General features: G+C 37.8%; 1 protein-coding gene across 3 annotated transcripts in view; it reads left to right on the top strand.

Moving 5' to 3' along the window:
* Positions 1–18,134, top strand: part of tln1 (talin 1) — a 103,729-nt gene that overhangs the window by 63,591 nt on the left and 22,004 nt on the right. For all 3 annotated transcript variants that reach the window (XM_051911198.1, XM_051911197.1, XM_051911199.1), the window contains 17 exons: positions 1,289–1,402; positions 1,621–1,734; positions 1,821–1,955; positions 3,872–4,000; positions 5,806–5,908; positions 6,173–6,381; positions 6,660–6,779; positions 7,839–8,036; positions 8,187–8,326; positions 10,924–11,017; positions 12,678–12,767; positions 12,863–12,985; positions 15,233–15,376; positions 16,213–16,374; positions 16,462–16,602; positions 17,333–17,514; positions 17,671–17,803. In XM_051911198.1, the coding sequence (XP_051767158.1) occupies positions 1,289–1,402; positions 1,621–1,734; positions 1,821–1,955; positions 3,872–4,000; positions 5,806–5,908; positions 6,173–6,381; positions 6,660–6,779; positions 7,839–8,036; positions 8,187–8,326; positions 10,924–11,017; positions 12,678–12,767; positions 12,863–12,985; positions 15,233–15,376; positions 16,213–16,374; positions 16,462–16,602; positions 17,333–17,514; positions 17,671–17,803 (2,331 nt within the window). The remainder of the gene's footprint in view (positions 1–1,288; positions 1,403–1,620; positions 1,735–1,820; positions 1,956–3,871; positions 4,001–5,805; positions 5,909–6,172; positions 6,382–6,659; positions 6,780–7,838; positions 8,037–8,186; positions 8,327–10,923; positions 11,018–12,677; positions 12,768–12,862; positions 12,986–15,232; positions 15,377–16,212; positions 16,375–16,461; positions 16,603–17,332; positions 17,515–17,670; positions 17,804–18,134) is intronic.

The following is an 18,134-nucleotide window of genomic DNA, read 5'->3' as shown; positions in this document are numbered from 1 at the left end:
AAGATGTGATGACATTTTTTTTGTGAGGTCACACTCTCTTTTGAAAACCATTGCCTGTACTGAGATAAATTCTACAAGTATTGCCAACTATAACATCTCTTTACTGCCCTATTTTGGTAAAGTTATTCTGCCAAAGGCTACAGTGAAAAAGACTGATCAAGTTTTCACAGATTGTAATATGTATAGCTCAGAGGTACAGTTTCAAAAGTGACTTGTTGCAACCTGTAAGAGTGAAGAACTACGGTATTAGACAGCAGGTTTTGCAGACTCCACAGAACTGTCTCTCTGTTTTATAGCATTTCAGCTTGTTTATTATCTGCAGTAAAAAGAACAGACTGTATGACTTTGTAGAATTATGGCTTAGTTCTTTGTGATATCTGTCTGTTTATTTATTTATCTAACTGACTGCCTGTCCTATCAGCAACCTGCCAGAACACTCTACCAGCCAACCAAAATACTCTAGTAACTTGCCAGGAGACCCAAGTAATGCCCTAGCAGTCAGTTAGAACAGCCTAGCTCTATCAAATCCTAGCAACTACCAGCTAAAAAACCATAGCAATGTCTAGTAACCAACCCAAATACCCTAACAACCAACTAGAACTGTCTGTCTGTCGCTACATTAACTTTGTCAATTCAACATCACGGTTTGTTTTACTGAACATTTCTAGTTATATGTAGAATTCACACAGAAATTATGTTGAATGAAAAAATGTTTTTTTATGACCTAACACTAATGCTTTGTTTTGTGAAGTCAGTTTTTTTTTCGAAAACATAAAAAAATATAAAGTATTCAAAACTTTTGACCTGTTATGTTCATATACCAAGACGATTCACTCATTTTAAGTCCCGGCATCTAAATAAGAGCCAATTGCCAATTTATCAATTTGTCATCTGCCTTTAACAGCTCTGGTTTCCATAGAAACAGTCAGTGTCCTGAGATGCATGCTTTGCTTAGATTTTTGAGTCCTGAGATTTCAGATCCGCTGCACCAACCTGAAATATTTTTTTATGCTATTTGAGGACAGTAAACAATGTTAATGTGTCAGTTCATGTCCGATTTTACTGCTGATTTGAAATGTGTTATTTAAATGTGAGTTTGGCCAGAACGTTTTGAGATTTCAGGATTCCCCCATTCAAGTAGATAGAAGTCTTGCATAATCGAAATAGCTGGCCGGAGGCTTTGCAAATAGAGTGAACTGAGTGAACTGACTTTCCTTGAAATAGACTATGGTAATATTTACATCTGTGGCTTTATAATAAATATATTCGTGTCATATCTGTTTGTCAGAATGCGGCAAAACAGGCAGCGGCAGCCGCCACTCAGACTATAGCTGCGGCCCAGAACGCTGCTTCCTCTAACAAGAACCCTGCAGCCCAGCAACAGCTCGTACAGAGCTGCAAGGTGGGAACCCACTTCCTGTTTCTGTAGGGTTAAAACTAGTTCACATCAGTTATATCTGTTTGCCTCACAAACGGATATAACTGATGTGAACTGTCATGGAACATAAAACATAATTCTGTGGATCAAACTTGTTGTATAATACACAAGGCCTAGTTAAACACATAAGCCCAGGGCTGAAGACCTAAAGGAATACCACAGCATGTTGATATGATTTACAGATGGTGGCGGAACAGATCCCTCAGCTGGTTCAGGGTGTGAGAGGTAGTCAGGCTCAGCCCGACAGCCCCAGCGCTCAGCTCGCCCTGATCGGAGCCAGTCAGAACTTCATGCAGGTTCATTCACCGCTCAGACCTTCACTTCCTGTTATAAAGAGCAAATCGGCTTCATTTGAGCTCATGGTGTCTGTTCTCTTCATCAGCCCGGCGCGAAAATGGTGACCGCAGCCAAAGCAACAGTTCCAACCATCAGTGACCAGGCATCTGCCATGCAGCTCAGTCAGTGTGCCAAAAACCTCGCCAGCGCTCTGGCTGAGCTTCGCACGGCCGCACAGAAGGTACGATAGATTCAGTTTGAAAGATAAATTTGTTTTAGGTTTAGAATTTGTTTTTAGAAGTCTTAGGTTTAGTTTTTGTGTAATGAAGTTTTTTTTATGTGGGTCGCTTTTAACATGCTTTTTAAAATGCAGCACACACCAACCAACGTTCAAAATTATTTATAAATCTGTTGTCAGTAAAAGAGAAGCTTTAGAGTCTCCCTGCTGTTTTCTACCAAAATAGAAGCTCTATGGTTTGAAGAAATTAAGTCAGCCTTGAATATTAGTTTTGCAGTTCTATAGTTTTACTGTAAAATAAAATTATTTTTATTATTATTATTAAATATTTGTTTATTTTACAGTACAATGGAAGTATTGCGATAGTAATATATTTCTTTGATTTGTTAAAATATTTTTTTATTTAAATAACAATTAATTATTATAAATTATTATTAATAATGAGATTAATTATTAATTAATTTACTAATTTACAGATATAAAAACATGAAGTGTTTTTTGTGCTGTATTTTTTGGGGTGAAATGTGTTAAAAGAGTGTAAAAAGCGCTTATTGACAGCTGTGAAGATTGTCTAATTACCCCATTTTTTTAATAAATATGAAATGCACTTTGTAAACGATGGACGTTCCATTTCTATGGAGTTTGGTGGGTATAGATTTCTTAATGGCCTGGTAATGACGCGCTTTACTGATTAATATTTAAAGCCAAAATGCGACTGTAACTCATTTTACTTCCATTGTTGCATGCAACAGAGTATTCAATTAGAAAAAAATGAAGGGAACTTTACTGAATGGTTAAAAATTATCTGTAATCTGTATATTTGTGGTTGGAGGGGAGAGGTTGTAAAATAAGAGAGCAAATTGTTTCAGAGGTGGAGAAAGTTCTTACATTTTGATGAATGATAGAAAAGCCTGTGATGTCCACAGATGAATCAGAATTTTAATATTTATATATATTGCAATAACATAGCAGTGGTACAGATATACCATGGCAACATATACAGTCATTCGCTGGCATACAATCCAAGGAGGACAGTGAAGTTAAATCTTTGAGACAAATGGAGGAAGAAGAGGGAAGAAAAAAACTCCAGAATAGATGATCATACATAAAAACAATATATGTACTGAGTTTAGGGAAATATAACGCTCAGCGAGTCCCAAACAGAAGACCAAGTATGCAAAAAATCATTAGACCTCTGATGTACTGTAAATCCTAGGTTAGTTTTTCGAATGGTAGAAGAGAGGCGGCCTGACTGGCCATATGCTGACTGAGGGTATCTGTGGGGTTGACCATAGCAGAAGTATACTTTTTTTTTTTTTTTTTTTTTTGCCAAATATGTACAAAAATTTAACACACGTTCTGTACCACAGTCAAGGCACAATCCAACTTTACAATTCAAAAGATATACATTCGAAGACAACGCAAAGGATTTACCAATAATCTTCTGGACAAGCATATGATCCTTTGACACTGTTGCAGTCCCAAAGCACATGTAACACTGTACCAGTCAACCTTACATTTAAAACACAGTTGGAAAACATTGGGGAAAATTTTATGAAGGCAAACCAGTGTGAAGTACGATCTCGATCTCCAAGCCTGAAGGCCGATATTCTGAGCAGATGAAGGGAGGTCCAGGTTAAACCAAATGGGGGACTTAAGGGATAACTTGTTTGAAATTTCCAAGTACTTCCTGACATCCTTCCACACCAGTAGAGTGTTTGTCACTATGAAAATATTTGACAGTGATTCAGAAATTTTGATTTCCTGTTGACTTTAATACTACTGCTAGAACTGTGATACACACAAACACATACATACAAAGTAAGTAAACATGACAAAGGCCTTGTGAACTTATCTAGCACTTTTGCAGTGAAGTTGATGTGATTGTCTCTCTGTCTGTCTGTGTCTCTCTCACTCAGGCTCAGGAGGCATGTGGTCCTCTGGAGATTGATAATGCTCTCACAATGGTACGGGGGCTGGAGAGGGACATGCAGGAAGCCAAAGCTTCAGCTGCTGAGGGCAAACTTAGACCCCTGCCTGGAGAAACGGTGAGTGAAACTCTTGACTGCTAGTAGTGTATGTTACTTTGTGCACACTTGATCTTTATCTGTGTTTTCACACCTATACCCACAAGTCAGACGCTTCATGTCACAAAAACAACTGCTAGGCACAAGCCACTACACACATACACACACACACACACACACACACACACAAACTTTTTTATTGTCTTTTCCAACACTATTTTACTTAAAAACATTTTGATTTGAAAAGCTACATTGCTGATGACAGTACTGTTTTGTATTGATGTCAAGTCTTTTCAAGACTGCACAGATCTGATGGCTTTCAAACTGTGTCTTTCCATTGATCTTTTTAGGAAGTGATTTCAATGAATGGTACAGTGGGGGGCCTCAGCAAACTTCCAAGGGGGGCTCAAGATAACTTTGATTTAAAATAAGACAGAACAACCATTAAAATAATCTTGAACAATTACACATCAATATATTTCATATTTTTATTTATTTAGTTAGTTATTTTTTCCCGACCGTCTAGAAAAGGCTGAATATATGAGAGACTTATTTTAAAAGTGTGATTTCTTGACCTGGAACAGTCATTTAATAATAAATAATAAATCATTTTAAAACTCCATTGCCATTTTCATAATGAATATACATTTTTGTAGTTATGCCAAGCTCTAACGCCGTGTCTACACCGGAAGCGAGCAGCGCGATGTGACACGGCAAAAGACAATAAAACCCATTATAATCAGTGATGTTGTGTACACTGGATGCAGCGCGTTGACGCAATGCATCAACAGTTGTGTTTGGTTTAAACATGGTGTAAACTATTTAATCTGAAATAGAAAAACATCACAAAGTTATTATCATTAAAGGGTTAGTTTTCACAAAAAATGTTCTGGCAAAATTTCATCATTTAGCTTCGTTCATCTTCGAAACACAAATGAAAATTTTAATGAAATCTGAGAGATTTCTCTCTCCATTGAAAATCTATTCACCCAAAACTCTGATACTTCAAAACCTTCATACAAAAACCGTAAAAGTAATCCATATGAATTGAGCAGTTTTATCCAAGTCTCCTGAAGAGAAACGATCACTTTATATGATGAAAAGAATTCATTTAGTCTTTTATTCACATATAAACATTGATCAGTAACGTACATTGATCACTCAAATATGGTAAACAGAACTTCAAACACGAGAACCAATGAGGTTCATTCTCGCGTGTCAAGCAAATATGGTTGAGCTTCTGTTTACCATATTTGATGTGCTCTATGTACATTTGCTGATCAATGTTTATACAAGTGAGTAAATGATGACAGAATTTTTCATTTTTGGGTGAACTAATCCTTATCCTGTGAACTGATCCTTATCCTGTAAATCATGAACAACTGGAAAAGACATGTAAATTCATTGATTAAAAAAGAGTAGGATCCCTGAAGAGCATTCAGCTCTTTAAAAAAAGTCCTGCAAGTTAATGTATAGAAGTGCACTTATACACTGTAGTCGATATAATATTATAGAATATTATTGAAATAATATCGTTGTGGGCAAAATGCCTTGGAGTCAGAAGGTTAAGAACCACTGATTCAAACTGAAATTTGTTGTCCTCATATTGTGTACTGTAATTTTACACCCAGTCAGTGTAATGTTAGTGAATTCTGTTTTATTTTCAATTATAAAAATGTATATTGTGTATGAAAATCACAACGTGTTTTAGCTTATATGATTGATTGATCGCCTTAGGCCCGTGCAAGCATGCTTTCTGAAATAAAAAATAAAAAATGGGGTTCCTATAACACAGTTTTGTCACACTTGTGTGTATGTGTATTTAGATGGAGAAGTGTTCTCAGGATCTGGGCTCCAGCACTAAAGCCGTGAGCTCTGCTATTGCTCAGCTCCTCAGTGAAGCCACCCGAGGCAATGAGAACTACACAGGTAACCCCATCAACCTCACATACCACTAGCTATCAAAAATCCATGTCCAGTACCATGTTATGCAGCGCCCCCTTCCTGTAGAATGTAATGTGCATCTGTCCCTGCTGTAACAAACACAGACTCACAACTCTTAGCTCACAACTCAAGCCACAGGTTTGAAATCCCACACGGGGAATGCAAACTCATGCATTCATCCGCTCATTGTGGGCACCCTCAGTCTCTCCTAATGTCTGTGTCTGGCTTCATTGTGCGTGTGTTTTGCAGGTATGGCTGCTCGTGACGTGGCTCAGGCTCTACGTTCGCTGGCTTCAGCTGCTCGTGGAGTGGCCGCCAACACTGAGGACCCTCATGCCCGAAACGCCATGCTGGACTGCACCGGGGATGTCATGGACAAATCTGCCAGCCTGATCGAGGAGACCAAGAGAGCCATCGCCAAACCAGGAGACCCTGACAGCCAGCAGAGATTGGCCCAGGTTAAACCAGACCTCAGCTTGAATACTTAAGAAGAAAAGCTCAATAGAGTGGTTTTAAATTCAGTAACAAGACCTCCCTATTAATTGCTGATGGGAGATTTGGTCTGCTGTAGGTTGAAGTGCTCATTATTTTGAAAAGAAAATTGCCTGTTGTGTGTCTATGATTAGCATAACTGGAGAAGCATCTTAAATGTTCTGCTGATAACTGGTGTGTGTGTGTGTGTGTGTGTGTGTGTGTGTGTGTGTGTGTGTGTGTGTGTGTGTGTGTGCGTCTGCAGGTAGCTAAAGCTGTGTCTCAGGCACTGAACCGCTCTGTAAACTGTCTGCCAGGGCAGAGAGATGTGGATAATGCTATCAGGACTGTTGGAGAAGCCAGCAAGAAACTCCTGTCTGATAAAGTGAGTCCCCAAGGCCATGAAAACACTCACAATGTCCTTTTCAGACAAAATTTCACAAAGTATTTTCCAGAATATAGTTTGCTGTATTGCTGTTATCTGGATGGTCCTGTGACTTAGGTTTAAAGTGACTTATATAACGTAATTGATGTCGGCTGGTCAAACTCACATAAAAACTGTCCAGCTCTAAAGGTCTGTTTACACCCAGACAAATGTTTGTTGTGTTGCAAACATTTGAAGTTGAATTAATAGCTTTAGTTACATCTGTTCGGACTGACAAAAATATTTGCATTTGACGTCAGCGCAACAATTTGTTCACGGAGACACATACTAATCTCTTTACCATCCCATTGTGAAAAAAGGGGCCATTTAATCACATGCCAAGAACAACTGCTGTTGCAAAAAACTACAGATTGGTGGCACTCATGAGGAGACTGTTTTGCTAAGCAAAAGTGAATATCAGAAGAAGAATCCAGAAGCATGTTTGATAAAGAGAATACAAATACAAAAATCTAAAAAAATACAAAAAATCTGAACTGAATCTGTCCATTTCTCCATACATCCATGTATCCATCCATTTATCCATCCATTCATCCATCGATCTGTCTACCTATCCGTCCGTCCATCTATCCATCCATATATCTGTTCTTCTATATGTCCATCCATCTGTCTGCTATCTATCTGTCTGTCTATCGTCCATCCATTCATCTGTCGTCCATCCATCCATCTATTCTTCTATCTGTCCATCTATCATCCATCCATGCATCTGTCTGTCTATCTATCCATCTGTACATTCTTCCATCTGTACGTTCTTCCATCCATCCATCCATCCATCTGCACAGCCTTGAAACCTTCAAACTTCAAGATTTTTTAAACTACTTCAAACTTTCTAGCCAGGCTTTCCAACAACAGTTTGTCTTAACCCTTTTTTTAAAATCTAGTTTTACTTCTGCTTTCTTTGTGTTTTCCTGTTACTGCTAAATTTTATAGTGAGCCGTATTACAGTTACTGTTCCTATTAGAAATAGTCATTCTTATTTTTGTGTTTCTGATGTGTCTTCAGTTCCCAGTGAGCGGGAAGAGTTTCCAGGAGGCTCAGTCAAATCTGAACGAAGCTGCAGCCGGACTGAACCAGTCAGCCAATGAACTGGTGCAGGCGTCACGTGGCACTACCCAGGATCTGGCCAAAGCCTCCGGGAAGTTCGGCAAAGACTTTAACCACTTCCTGCAGGCTGGAGTGGACATGGCTGGACAATCCCAAGTATGATGTGTATTATAAATTGAATTTAATTAAATTAAACTATTCTTTTATTAGGACAAGTTCCTGAGAGAGTCATTTGAGACGTCATAGATGGATGAATAAATGAGTAGATAGGTGAATGATGTCTCCTCCTCTCGTCTCTTCCTATAGTCTAAAGAGGACCAGACTCAAGTGGTCACCAACCTGAAGACCATCTCCATGTCCTCCAGCAAACTCCTGCTGTCTGCTAAAGCACTGTCTACAGACCCCAACTCACCAAACCTGAAAAACCAGCTCGCTGCTGCCGCTCGGTTAGAATTCTGCCATTCGTCTCCTATTTTTCAATTACCATTTTGTCAAACTGTTGCCAGTATAGATGGTTACATGCAAAATTATGAAATAGTGATTGAAAGGTTTGGATGACTTTGGTAATACTCCATTTGGTCACACTTTATATTAGGTATATTTAACTATTATGTACTTACATCAAAAAATAATAATTGTTTGGTAAAATGTACTTATTATGTTGATATTGTAATGCAAAACACTTGTGCTGGTATGGGTATGGTTAGGGACAGATTTGGTGGTATGGGTAGGTTTAAAGGTGTGTTAAGGTTTAAGTCCACCCTGTGTCCACCAAAATGTTTTTAGCCATTTGAAGGGCGCTCTTCTGAAAATGCCCTGCTGCGGGCACTTAAGAGTCCACTGCTGGTGTTTTTAAATACGTGGTGCTACCATTAAAAACAATTGAAAAAAAACGCTGGCCTTAGGACAAACCGCCTTGGTGGACATGCAGCCTAAGGGAAGGATCAACAGTGTAATTATAGATGTATTTACAGAAATTATTTAAAGCTGTAGTTACATGCAGGTATTTTTTAAATATAAGTACAATGTAAAATCATGCCTGTACACAATAAGTGCGTTGTATTAAATGATTAAAGGAGCAGTAAGCGGTTTCTGAGAGACAATGTTGCTATTTGACATCAACCCAAACAAACTCATCCCAAACTTTATTGCTTTGCCCCCAAAATCCACAAACAAGAATAGATGTCTCTCATAGCTGAAGCAAAGCAAAATAATGCTTCAGTGATACTCAAAACTGTCCTGTTTCTATAGCTTAGTTCTGTGCGCCTGCCGACTTAGGTCTTACCACATTCAACAGCATTTTTCAGAAACCGCTTACTGCACCTTTAATTTAAATGTTAGTACATAGTAGTTAAAGATTCTTAATATAAAGTGGAACCATTTAAAACAAACATAAAAGTAGTTGAAAATGAAGGACAAATTCCAAACAGTGTTTTTGCCCCCATGAACGGAATAGGAACTCCATGAAATGCCCTTTAACAAGGCCATTAGTGAAGGGTGCATGCTAGGGCTGTCATGATATCAGATATTCATTACACGATTATCGTAGCCAAAAGAATTCATGCTAATGATATTATTGCAATATCTATAGTAGATAAATAATGCTATCAGTAAAATCCTTTTTAACTTTGTTTATTTTGTATTTTCTCTTTTTTGACCAAAGAATGACTATGAGTGTGTGGAAGAGTTTGTAATCGTAACTGTAGAAAAGAGTGCAAAAAGAACTTACCGTAGATCGGCTTGTTCTACACAGACTGAAGTGTTTAACACGCCATCTTTTTTACGCAGTCCAAAGAACTTTTCAGGTTTAGATAGTGTGTCTCACTTTCGCTTGTCATCTCTTCCGACATGATTTTGTGCAGCAGTAGTAGCGGCACACTCTGGCTGCCTCCAAAATCGCATACTTTCCTATATAGTAGGCAAAAAAAAAATTATGTCCGAATTCACAGTACTCAGAGTAGGCAAAAAGTACCTGGATGACCTACTACTTCCAGCGAGATTCTGAAGTGTGCTTACGATGGACACTTCTTATGAGGCATCGGGAGAGGGTTTCTGAATGACAGTTAAGGGTTTTTGAACTGACGCTGGTAGGTCACATGATAATGACAACATGGCGAATGTAGTACATCTAGATTACATCCATACTACACACACTCATACTATATAGAACACACTTTTTTGCAGTCACAAATTACTTATACAAAAATAAGTACCTACTCAAGAGTATGCGATTTTGAACACACAGGCTGTGTCATCTTTTTTTTTTTTTTTTTTACGTTTTATGATGTGTTGGAACCAGCGTTAAGGTGCAATAGCGCCACCTACTATGTTGGAGTGTCAACCAGCTGATTTATTTATGATATTATTGCATGTGTACTATTAACATGATATCAGTATTTCTGTTTTAAACATTATCACGGTAAATTGCAACAGCCCTAGCTTGAAAGAAAACTTTTTGGGATTGGTAAACATGATGTTGCCAAATGAATCTCTAAGTGGGCAGTATAGTAATCCAGCTACCGTTTGAAACCGTTTTTGTGTCAGGAGTGCATCTAAAATGCAGCTCAGTATGTTTTGAAGCATTTCTGTAGAATTGGGTCAGATGATGTGATGGCATGCTATTCTAACAGAGCTTGTGATAGTAAGAAAGAAATTGTGCACTCACTCTCACACACACAGCTCTTCTATTGACATACATTACATAAGTGGCACGCTCGCTTTTATACACATTTGGGTTGGAATGAGCGCAGTTATGTAATGTGCATCTACAAAAGCAAACCTGTTTATATCACTGCTGTTCTCTGATGTGTGTGAGAGAAGACGACAGAATGAAACAACAGCAGTTAATGGCTTTTCACTGCTCACATTCCTAAAACTCCCATCACTCCCTTACAGAGCATTACAGATAGAGAGAGAGAGAGGGAGAGAGTGTGTCAGTGTGTGGTAACACACGTGGGTGGATTTGTTCCTCACAGATCTCTCACACTATTCCTTCCCTTTCCAGCAAACTCTAATGTCTCTCTCCCTCTCTCTCTCTCGATAGCGCGGTGACAGACAGCATTAATCAGCTGATCAGCATGTGTACCCAGCAGGCTCCGGGACAGAAGGAGTGTGACAACGCTCTCCGTGAGCTTGAGGTGCTTCTTCTCTCTCTTTTACCTCTCCTTTCTCATCTTCTTCTCTATGTTAATCAGTTTGTGTGAGTGACTCACTCTCATATGCAGTGTTTGGATTCTCTAATGTTCAGCACTGATCTCAATCTGAGCTAAACAGTGTTTTATGAGGAGAGAGATGACACACCTTTTGTGCTGTAACTTATCCATATGGTTTTATTACAGTATTTATTAGAATATTGTAATAAAATGCTTCAAAAATATTTAGTTTTTTTAAGTATTTGTATATACATGCTCTTTCATATATTTATATGCATGGCTTGAAATCCTGTTTGATATTGAGCAGCAGTTATTTGCTGTGTGCTGTTTTTGGTTGATATTGGAAATGTCAGCAAAACAACAGTGCGTTTTCAAGGCAGCATTGTTTTGATATTTCTTCTCCACAATAATTCAGCTAAAATATACAGAATCCATTCAGATTTGTTTTTCAGTTAAACTACTGTTCAAAAGTTTGGAGTCGGTCAGATTTTTTTTTATGTTTTTGAAAGAAAGTCTCTTTTGCTCACCAAGACTGCATTTATTTGAAGAAATAGAATGAAAATATTATGAAAAATTATTACAATTTAAAATGATCAATGTATTTAAAACTGTTTTCTCTATGAATATATTTTAAAATGTAATGTATTCCTGTGATCAAAGCTGAATTTTCAGCATCATTACTCCAGTCTTCAGTGTCACATGATCCTTCAGAAATCATTCTAATATGGTGATTTGCTGCTCCATAAACATTTCTGATTATTATCAGTGTTGAAAACATAAAAATATAAAGAAAAAAACATGAAAATATAAAAAATATATATATATATAAAAAAACATAAACATATAAAATACTTTCACCTTTGATCAATTTAATGCATCCATGCTGAATAAAAGAATTACTTTTTTTTTTTTTTTCTACTGACTGAAAAAATCTTACTGACCCCAAACTTTTGAACAGTATAAATCTAATTTTTTTTTTTTACTTTTTAAGAAATGTTCATATCTTAAAAATGGCTTAAAAGCACTGGATTTTAAATAACAAACTAATGAATGCGATTTTGTTTCTGATTTTATTTATACCATAGAAAAAGATGTAAAAAAAAAAAAAAAAAAATGGACGATGTGTCTTCACTTCCTTTCAATGTAGAAAAATTAAGCCAACGTAACCCACAAATAAAAGTTGACATCTTGTGCCGATTATGTAATTTGGAGCCTGAGTCTGTGCAATAGTAATCATGAGGTGCTCATTCACAAACACAGCTATCAATCATGACGTCACACCCCGTTTTCATAGCATCAAATAAATAATACCAAACCTATTAGAACAATGATCGCTTGAACATATGTCTGTGTGATGAGAACTACCTAAAATGACAGAAACCATCTTCAGAAAAAATTATTTGAAGTGTAAATGGATTTTTTTTTAGTTTGGCTCACGTCCCATTCGATTAACATGGAGAGGATGGGTTTTATGACCTATACTGCAGCCAGCCACTAGGGGGGCGATCGAAATGCTTTGGCTTCACTTCTCAGGAGGATGTGTGTGGCACACTTGAGTAAAACTAAATGCCTAAAACCTGAACATGCCTTGCATTCTTGACGTCTGTTTTGTGTATTGTGTGTGCTAACTATGTGTGTGCTGCAGACGGTTGGAGGAATGCTGGAGAATCCTACAGAAGCCGTCAATGATCTGGGCTATTTTGACTGTATTGACAGCGTGATGGAGAACTCAAAGGTGCCACAGAAATCACAACTTTTATATATTTTACTTATATCATCCAGTCCCAGTGCTAAGCTGAAGCTGTGTGTTAATGTTGATGTTGTGTGCAGGTTTTGGGTGAGGCCATGGCTGGCATTTCCCATAATGCCAAAAACAGTAACTTGCCAGAGTTTGGAGACTCTGTCAGTTCAGCGTCTAAAGCGTTGTGTGGTCTCACTGAGGCAGCTGCTCAGGTAAAAACAGAGTCTGTGTGTGTAGGTGGGGTGGGGGTTTCCTGTATTCCATACATTGTGGGCAGGGCTTGACATTAACATTACGGTAAATTTCAGCTGTGGTGGGTAAGACATCCACTCCCACTAGCCACTTTGGCGGGTTGAATATAATTTCAGCCTACAGCCAAATGAAAGGTAGCCAAGCTCGTCTTATCACAAAATTACAATTCAATCACAATTCTTTATCGATTAACTTGCTGTTAGTGAAGGCGGGATAGGCGGAACCGCGCTGAATGACACACAACAGAAGCGCTCTCTCGTGTGCGCTTTCTCTCTGTCTATGTATCTGAAAAAAGATTTTTAAAAATGTACTATTTGTAATTTGTTTCTTTGTTCTTTTTATGTAGCCTAACAAAAATAACTGTACATACCAGCTGATATACAATGTAGTCTTGATTTGGGTGGTCAATCTGCATTTGTAAGTTTGAAAGGGTTTTAAATCTTGTAAATCAACTAAAATGACTCAAAATCAAGTAATTTAAGCATGCCAAAGTCAACTTTAATCATATAAAATGTAATTTCCCAACAGCAAATTGTGGCCAGTGAAAATGCTGAGTGGCTAGTAACTTTGGGAAACCACTAGCCACAGTGGCTGGTGAGCAAAAAAGTTAATGTCAAGCCCTGGTTGTGGGGTACCAAATGTAGTAATACCAGTAATTTTTGTCCTTGTGGGGGCATTTTTTGGTCCCCATGAGGAAAACATACAAAATGGAAGTTTTTTGAAAATGTAAAAATGCAGAAAGTTTTCTGTGATGGGTAGGATTAGGGGTAGGGTTCGGGTTAGAGGATAGAATATACAGTTTGTACAGTAAAAAAAAAATCATTATGTCTATGGAAAGTCCCCATAAAACATGGAAACCTGTGCGTGTGTGTGCGTGTGCGTGTGTGTGCGTGTGTGTGTGTGTGTGTGTGTGTGTGTGTGAGAGATGCTCCTCTCTTCTAAATATATGCTACTTTGACCTAAAGAGGCGGTGCATGATAAAATGTACCAGTGCTATGATGCGTCAAACATCTGGAGTTACAGGAGCGCATTAAATGAACAAACACATTTGCCTTCCTATTCTCCCCTTTCCTTAACTGTCTTTTGTGCCTTTGCACACACCTTCATGCTTTTGTTATTTACAGGCATAAGAACACACTCTTGCACACTTGTGCAAAAAAAAATTCATAATGGGTTTGATGGGCAGTGAGTCATATTTAACTGCTTCCTGTGGGAGGTTCACGAACACTCACAGCTGCCATTTGATTCAAAAGTGCTTCGTTTCATTTGTGTGTGTGGGTCAGGCTGCACAATTATGATTTAAAAAAAAAAACTGTCATCAAAATTATTATATTATTATTATTATTATAATTATTATTATATAATTATTATTTTGTGCAGGCCAACTGTATGCCATATCCTTAATGCAGGATACACATCAACAAAACAAGCTGAAAGTGTGTGTGTTTGTGAGAGAGAAGTAAGTGTGTGTGTGTGTGTGTGTGTGTGTGTGTGTGTGTGTGTGTGTGTGTGTGTGTGTGTGTGTGTGTGTGTGTGGAGAGGGTTGTTGTTGCTAAGCCAGTTGGTGAGAGAGCTTGAATTGGTGTGTTAGGGCTGGGCGATACGCCCCCCAAAAAAATTATCACTATAAAATTTTTCATATCAGTTAATATCAATAATCATCACGATAAATGTCAAATCTTTATTTCTTTCAAGTTTAAAGGCAGATTTTTGCTCCTAATTGAAAGTTGTAGTAACCAGACCATTTTAAACTATTCTTTATTGTCAGAAAATTACAAACACTTGACGTTTTTGATTTCTTTACACTTTTCCAGTCAAAATAAATATCTTAATAGAAAAAATTAATTTCTTAGTTTCTGCATGTGCTAACGATTGATATTGTTTCAAGTCATGAAGAAGGTTTGTGATGCCTGACTTTGATGGCACGTATATTTGGCACAGTTTGCAGTGCAGGCTGCCATTTAAACTTTGAGCCGAGCGGATAAATGGTCTATGTGGCATGGTTCAAATGCGATGTTTCGTTCCGCTTATGCCGCATAAACATTATATTGTTTATGCAGCATAATTATATAACAATATCATCGAAAAAATTTTATTATTTTATCGAGGAAAATTATATAGTGATAATTATCGTTATCATTTTATCGCCCAGCCCTAGTTTGTGTGGAACAGAGGTGACCAGTATTCGGTTGATGTGTCTCTCATAGGGGGCGTATCTGGTGGGTGTGTCTGACCCGAACAGTCACGCTGGGCAGAAGGGTCTTGTGGACCCCTCACAGTTCGCCAGAGCCAAGCAGTCGATCCAGATGGCCTGTCAGAACCTAGTGGACCCGGCCTGCACCCAGTCCCAGGTAACCGCTTGAGTCCTTTCTTGGTTAGATAGGCATTAGTCTATAGTGTGTTATTATTAGTGGTTAACAGATAAGGATTTTTAAATAGCCGATATAACTAGTAAACTTGAAAAAAAATTTATACAAAACAACTACTCAATTCACAGAAATATTTGAAAACAAAATGTATTTATTGACAAGGCTGTTTAGAGATTTTGGATCACAAAGGGGAGAAGTAAACGTGTGGTCACATTTACCATTGTTCTGTGAATTTTCACTGGCAAAATCCAGTCAGTTCAATCTCTGAAATTTTGTGTGAGGCTGAAAGATTTGACCTATGCAGATTTTGAAACTGGTTCTAAATGGTCATTCGGATTAGCTGCATTGACCAGCAGAAAGCTGCTTGATTTGAAACTGATCTTTGTCTGAGTTGTTCTTCGAGGTCCATTCTCTACACTATTGACTTTTGACAATAGACAATGGACATTTTTTTGACCACACAATTTTTCTAAAATTTCACTAATGTGGCCACACCTTAATGCTTCTGCTAAATGGCCAAGCAGGCAAAAGAATCAGCCTCTAACAGTAGACTCACAATGAGTAATATCTTTTACTAATACTTTTTTTTTTTTCAGGTTTTTTTATTAAGTATAAACACAAATAAGAGTGTAAACAGTGACAAAAAGCATAGATAAATACAGTGTGTTCCAGTAATAATTATATTTTGCATCTGAATATTTTCTTTGAACTCATTTCTCAAAACAGGAAGTGAATTATTACAGGAACCAAATATAGATAAGTCTTCACAAATAACCTGACAAAATAACTCCCAGTGACATGTACCTTCATTTCCTAAGGTCCTCTCTGCTGCCACAATTGTTGCTAAACACACTTCGGCCTTGTGCAATGCCTGCCGACTCGCCTCCTCTAAAACATCCAACCCAGTTGCTAAGAGACAGTTTGTCCAGAGTGCCAAAGAAGTGGCAAACAGCACAGCCAACCTCGTTAAGTCCATCAAAGTGAGTTTTGAGACTGTTTTTGTTCAACAGTGTTTGTGTGTTGGTACTGTTATGGTGAATGTAACTGTGTTTGTGCTGTAATGTCAGGCTCTTGATGGGGCCTTTAACCAGGAGAACAGACAGAAGTGTAAGGAAGCCACTGGGCCACTCATCGAGGCTGTGGATAACCTGACTGCCTTCGCTTCAAACCCAGAGTTTGCTAGCGTACCTGCACAGATCAGCCCAGAGGTATGGCATTATATCACAGTAATAGTATACACAACACTATACACTAATTGTTGGGGCAAGTAAGTTTATGAATATGAAGTAGAACTGTATTTTTGATCAAATAAATGTAGCCTTGGTGAACAGAAGAGGCTTCTTGTGCTCTATTGTTTATCACAATATAGTAATTTTTACTGGAAATTCAGCACCTAATTGTTTTATATTTTAGATATCCAAGTAGGTATGTTTACTGTATGATTATCTTGTGACTTAAATGAAAGAGGCGTCATCTTATTTGAAGTCCAAAAAAATCATAACAAATGGACAAATTGTGACATTATGTAACACTATAAAACAAATGTAAAACAAAACAAAAAAAAGTCTACACATGTAAAATTTTCTGCTTTGCTTTATATTTTTTAACCATGTAGAACAAAATATCTACTGGTTGACATATTTCTACCAATTCATTTTGCAATAACTTTTATTGTCATAATTTTCACAAAAGAAGTGAGAAAGAGAAAAAATATTAATTGTGCTCTCAAACTGTAGAAGATGTGCATTTGCTATAAATACCAAAATGTCATTACACTCTTTTTTTCATTACACACATTTTTTTCTGACTAAATACAGTCTAAATAGACTAGTGGAGAATGGACAGGAACGTACAGGGCTCAGGAGTGGGAACACGGCTGAAATAAAAGCCCTGCTGTATCAACGTTGGAAGTTGCAAGTTGTGTTTCTCTGATTGCAGGGTCTAGCAGCAATGGAGCCCATCGTAGCAGCCGCTAAGAGCATGCTGGAGAGCTCTACAGGCCTGATCCAGACGGCCCGCTCTCTGGCCGTCAACCCCAAAGATCCACCCAAGTGGTCTGTGCTGGCTGGACACTCAAGAACCGTGTCTGATTCTATCAAGAAACTCATTACCAACATGAGGTATTTACACAATATATAAATCCTTCATTCAATGATCAACTAAAGATAAGACTTTAGCCTATAGGTGAAGTCTGCCATGTCTGTGGAGCCATTATGATGAATGATGTCATAATTTTCATGTATCATATTCACACGCTCTCATGTAAATGGTTTCAGGGAAAAGGCTCCAGGTCAGAGGGAGTGTGATGACGCCATTGAGGTTCTTAATAACTGCATCCGTGAGGTGGACAAGGCCTCGCTGGCAGCCATCAGCCAGCAGCTCACGCCAAGAGACGACATTTCCCATGAGGTGAAGCTTTACAACGGCAGTTTTACCATTCGTTACCTAATCTGTCCAGCCATAGTCTCATAATGAACCAAAACTATTTTTACACTTCTCATAATAACGTAAAAGATCTCTTGTTGTTTTGTGTCATTGCTTTGGCAAAGTATCTGTGAAATGGACCAAAAAGTGCAGTGTAGCTTTGTGCAAAAAGACTGCGATTTAATTAAATAAGTACATAGTCTGTTTGCGCTGCACGTTTCAAAGCAAAGATGATAATAAAAATAATGAAAAGTATAATTATATTTTAATTGTTTGTCTTCCTCTAACAGCAGTGTGAATGTAATGTAGACTGAGA

This window comes from Ctenopharyngodon idella, chromosome 10, assembly GCF_019924925.1.
Source record: "Ctenopharyngodon idella isolate HZGC_01 chromosome 10, HZGC01, whole genome shotgun sequence".
In the NCBI taxonomy this organism is placed as follows: Eukaryota; Metazoa; Chordata; class Actinopteri; order Cypriniformes; family Xenocyprididae; genus Ctenopharyngodon; species Ctenopharyngodon idella.
Note: the sequence above shows the minus strand (reverse complement) of the source record. Positions and strands in the feature narration are given on the sequence as shown.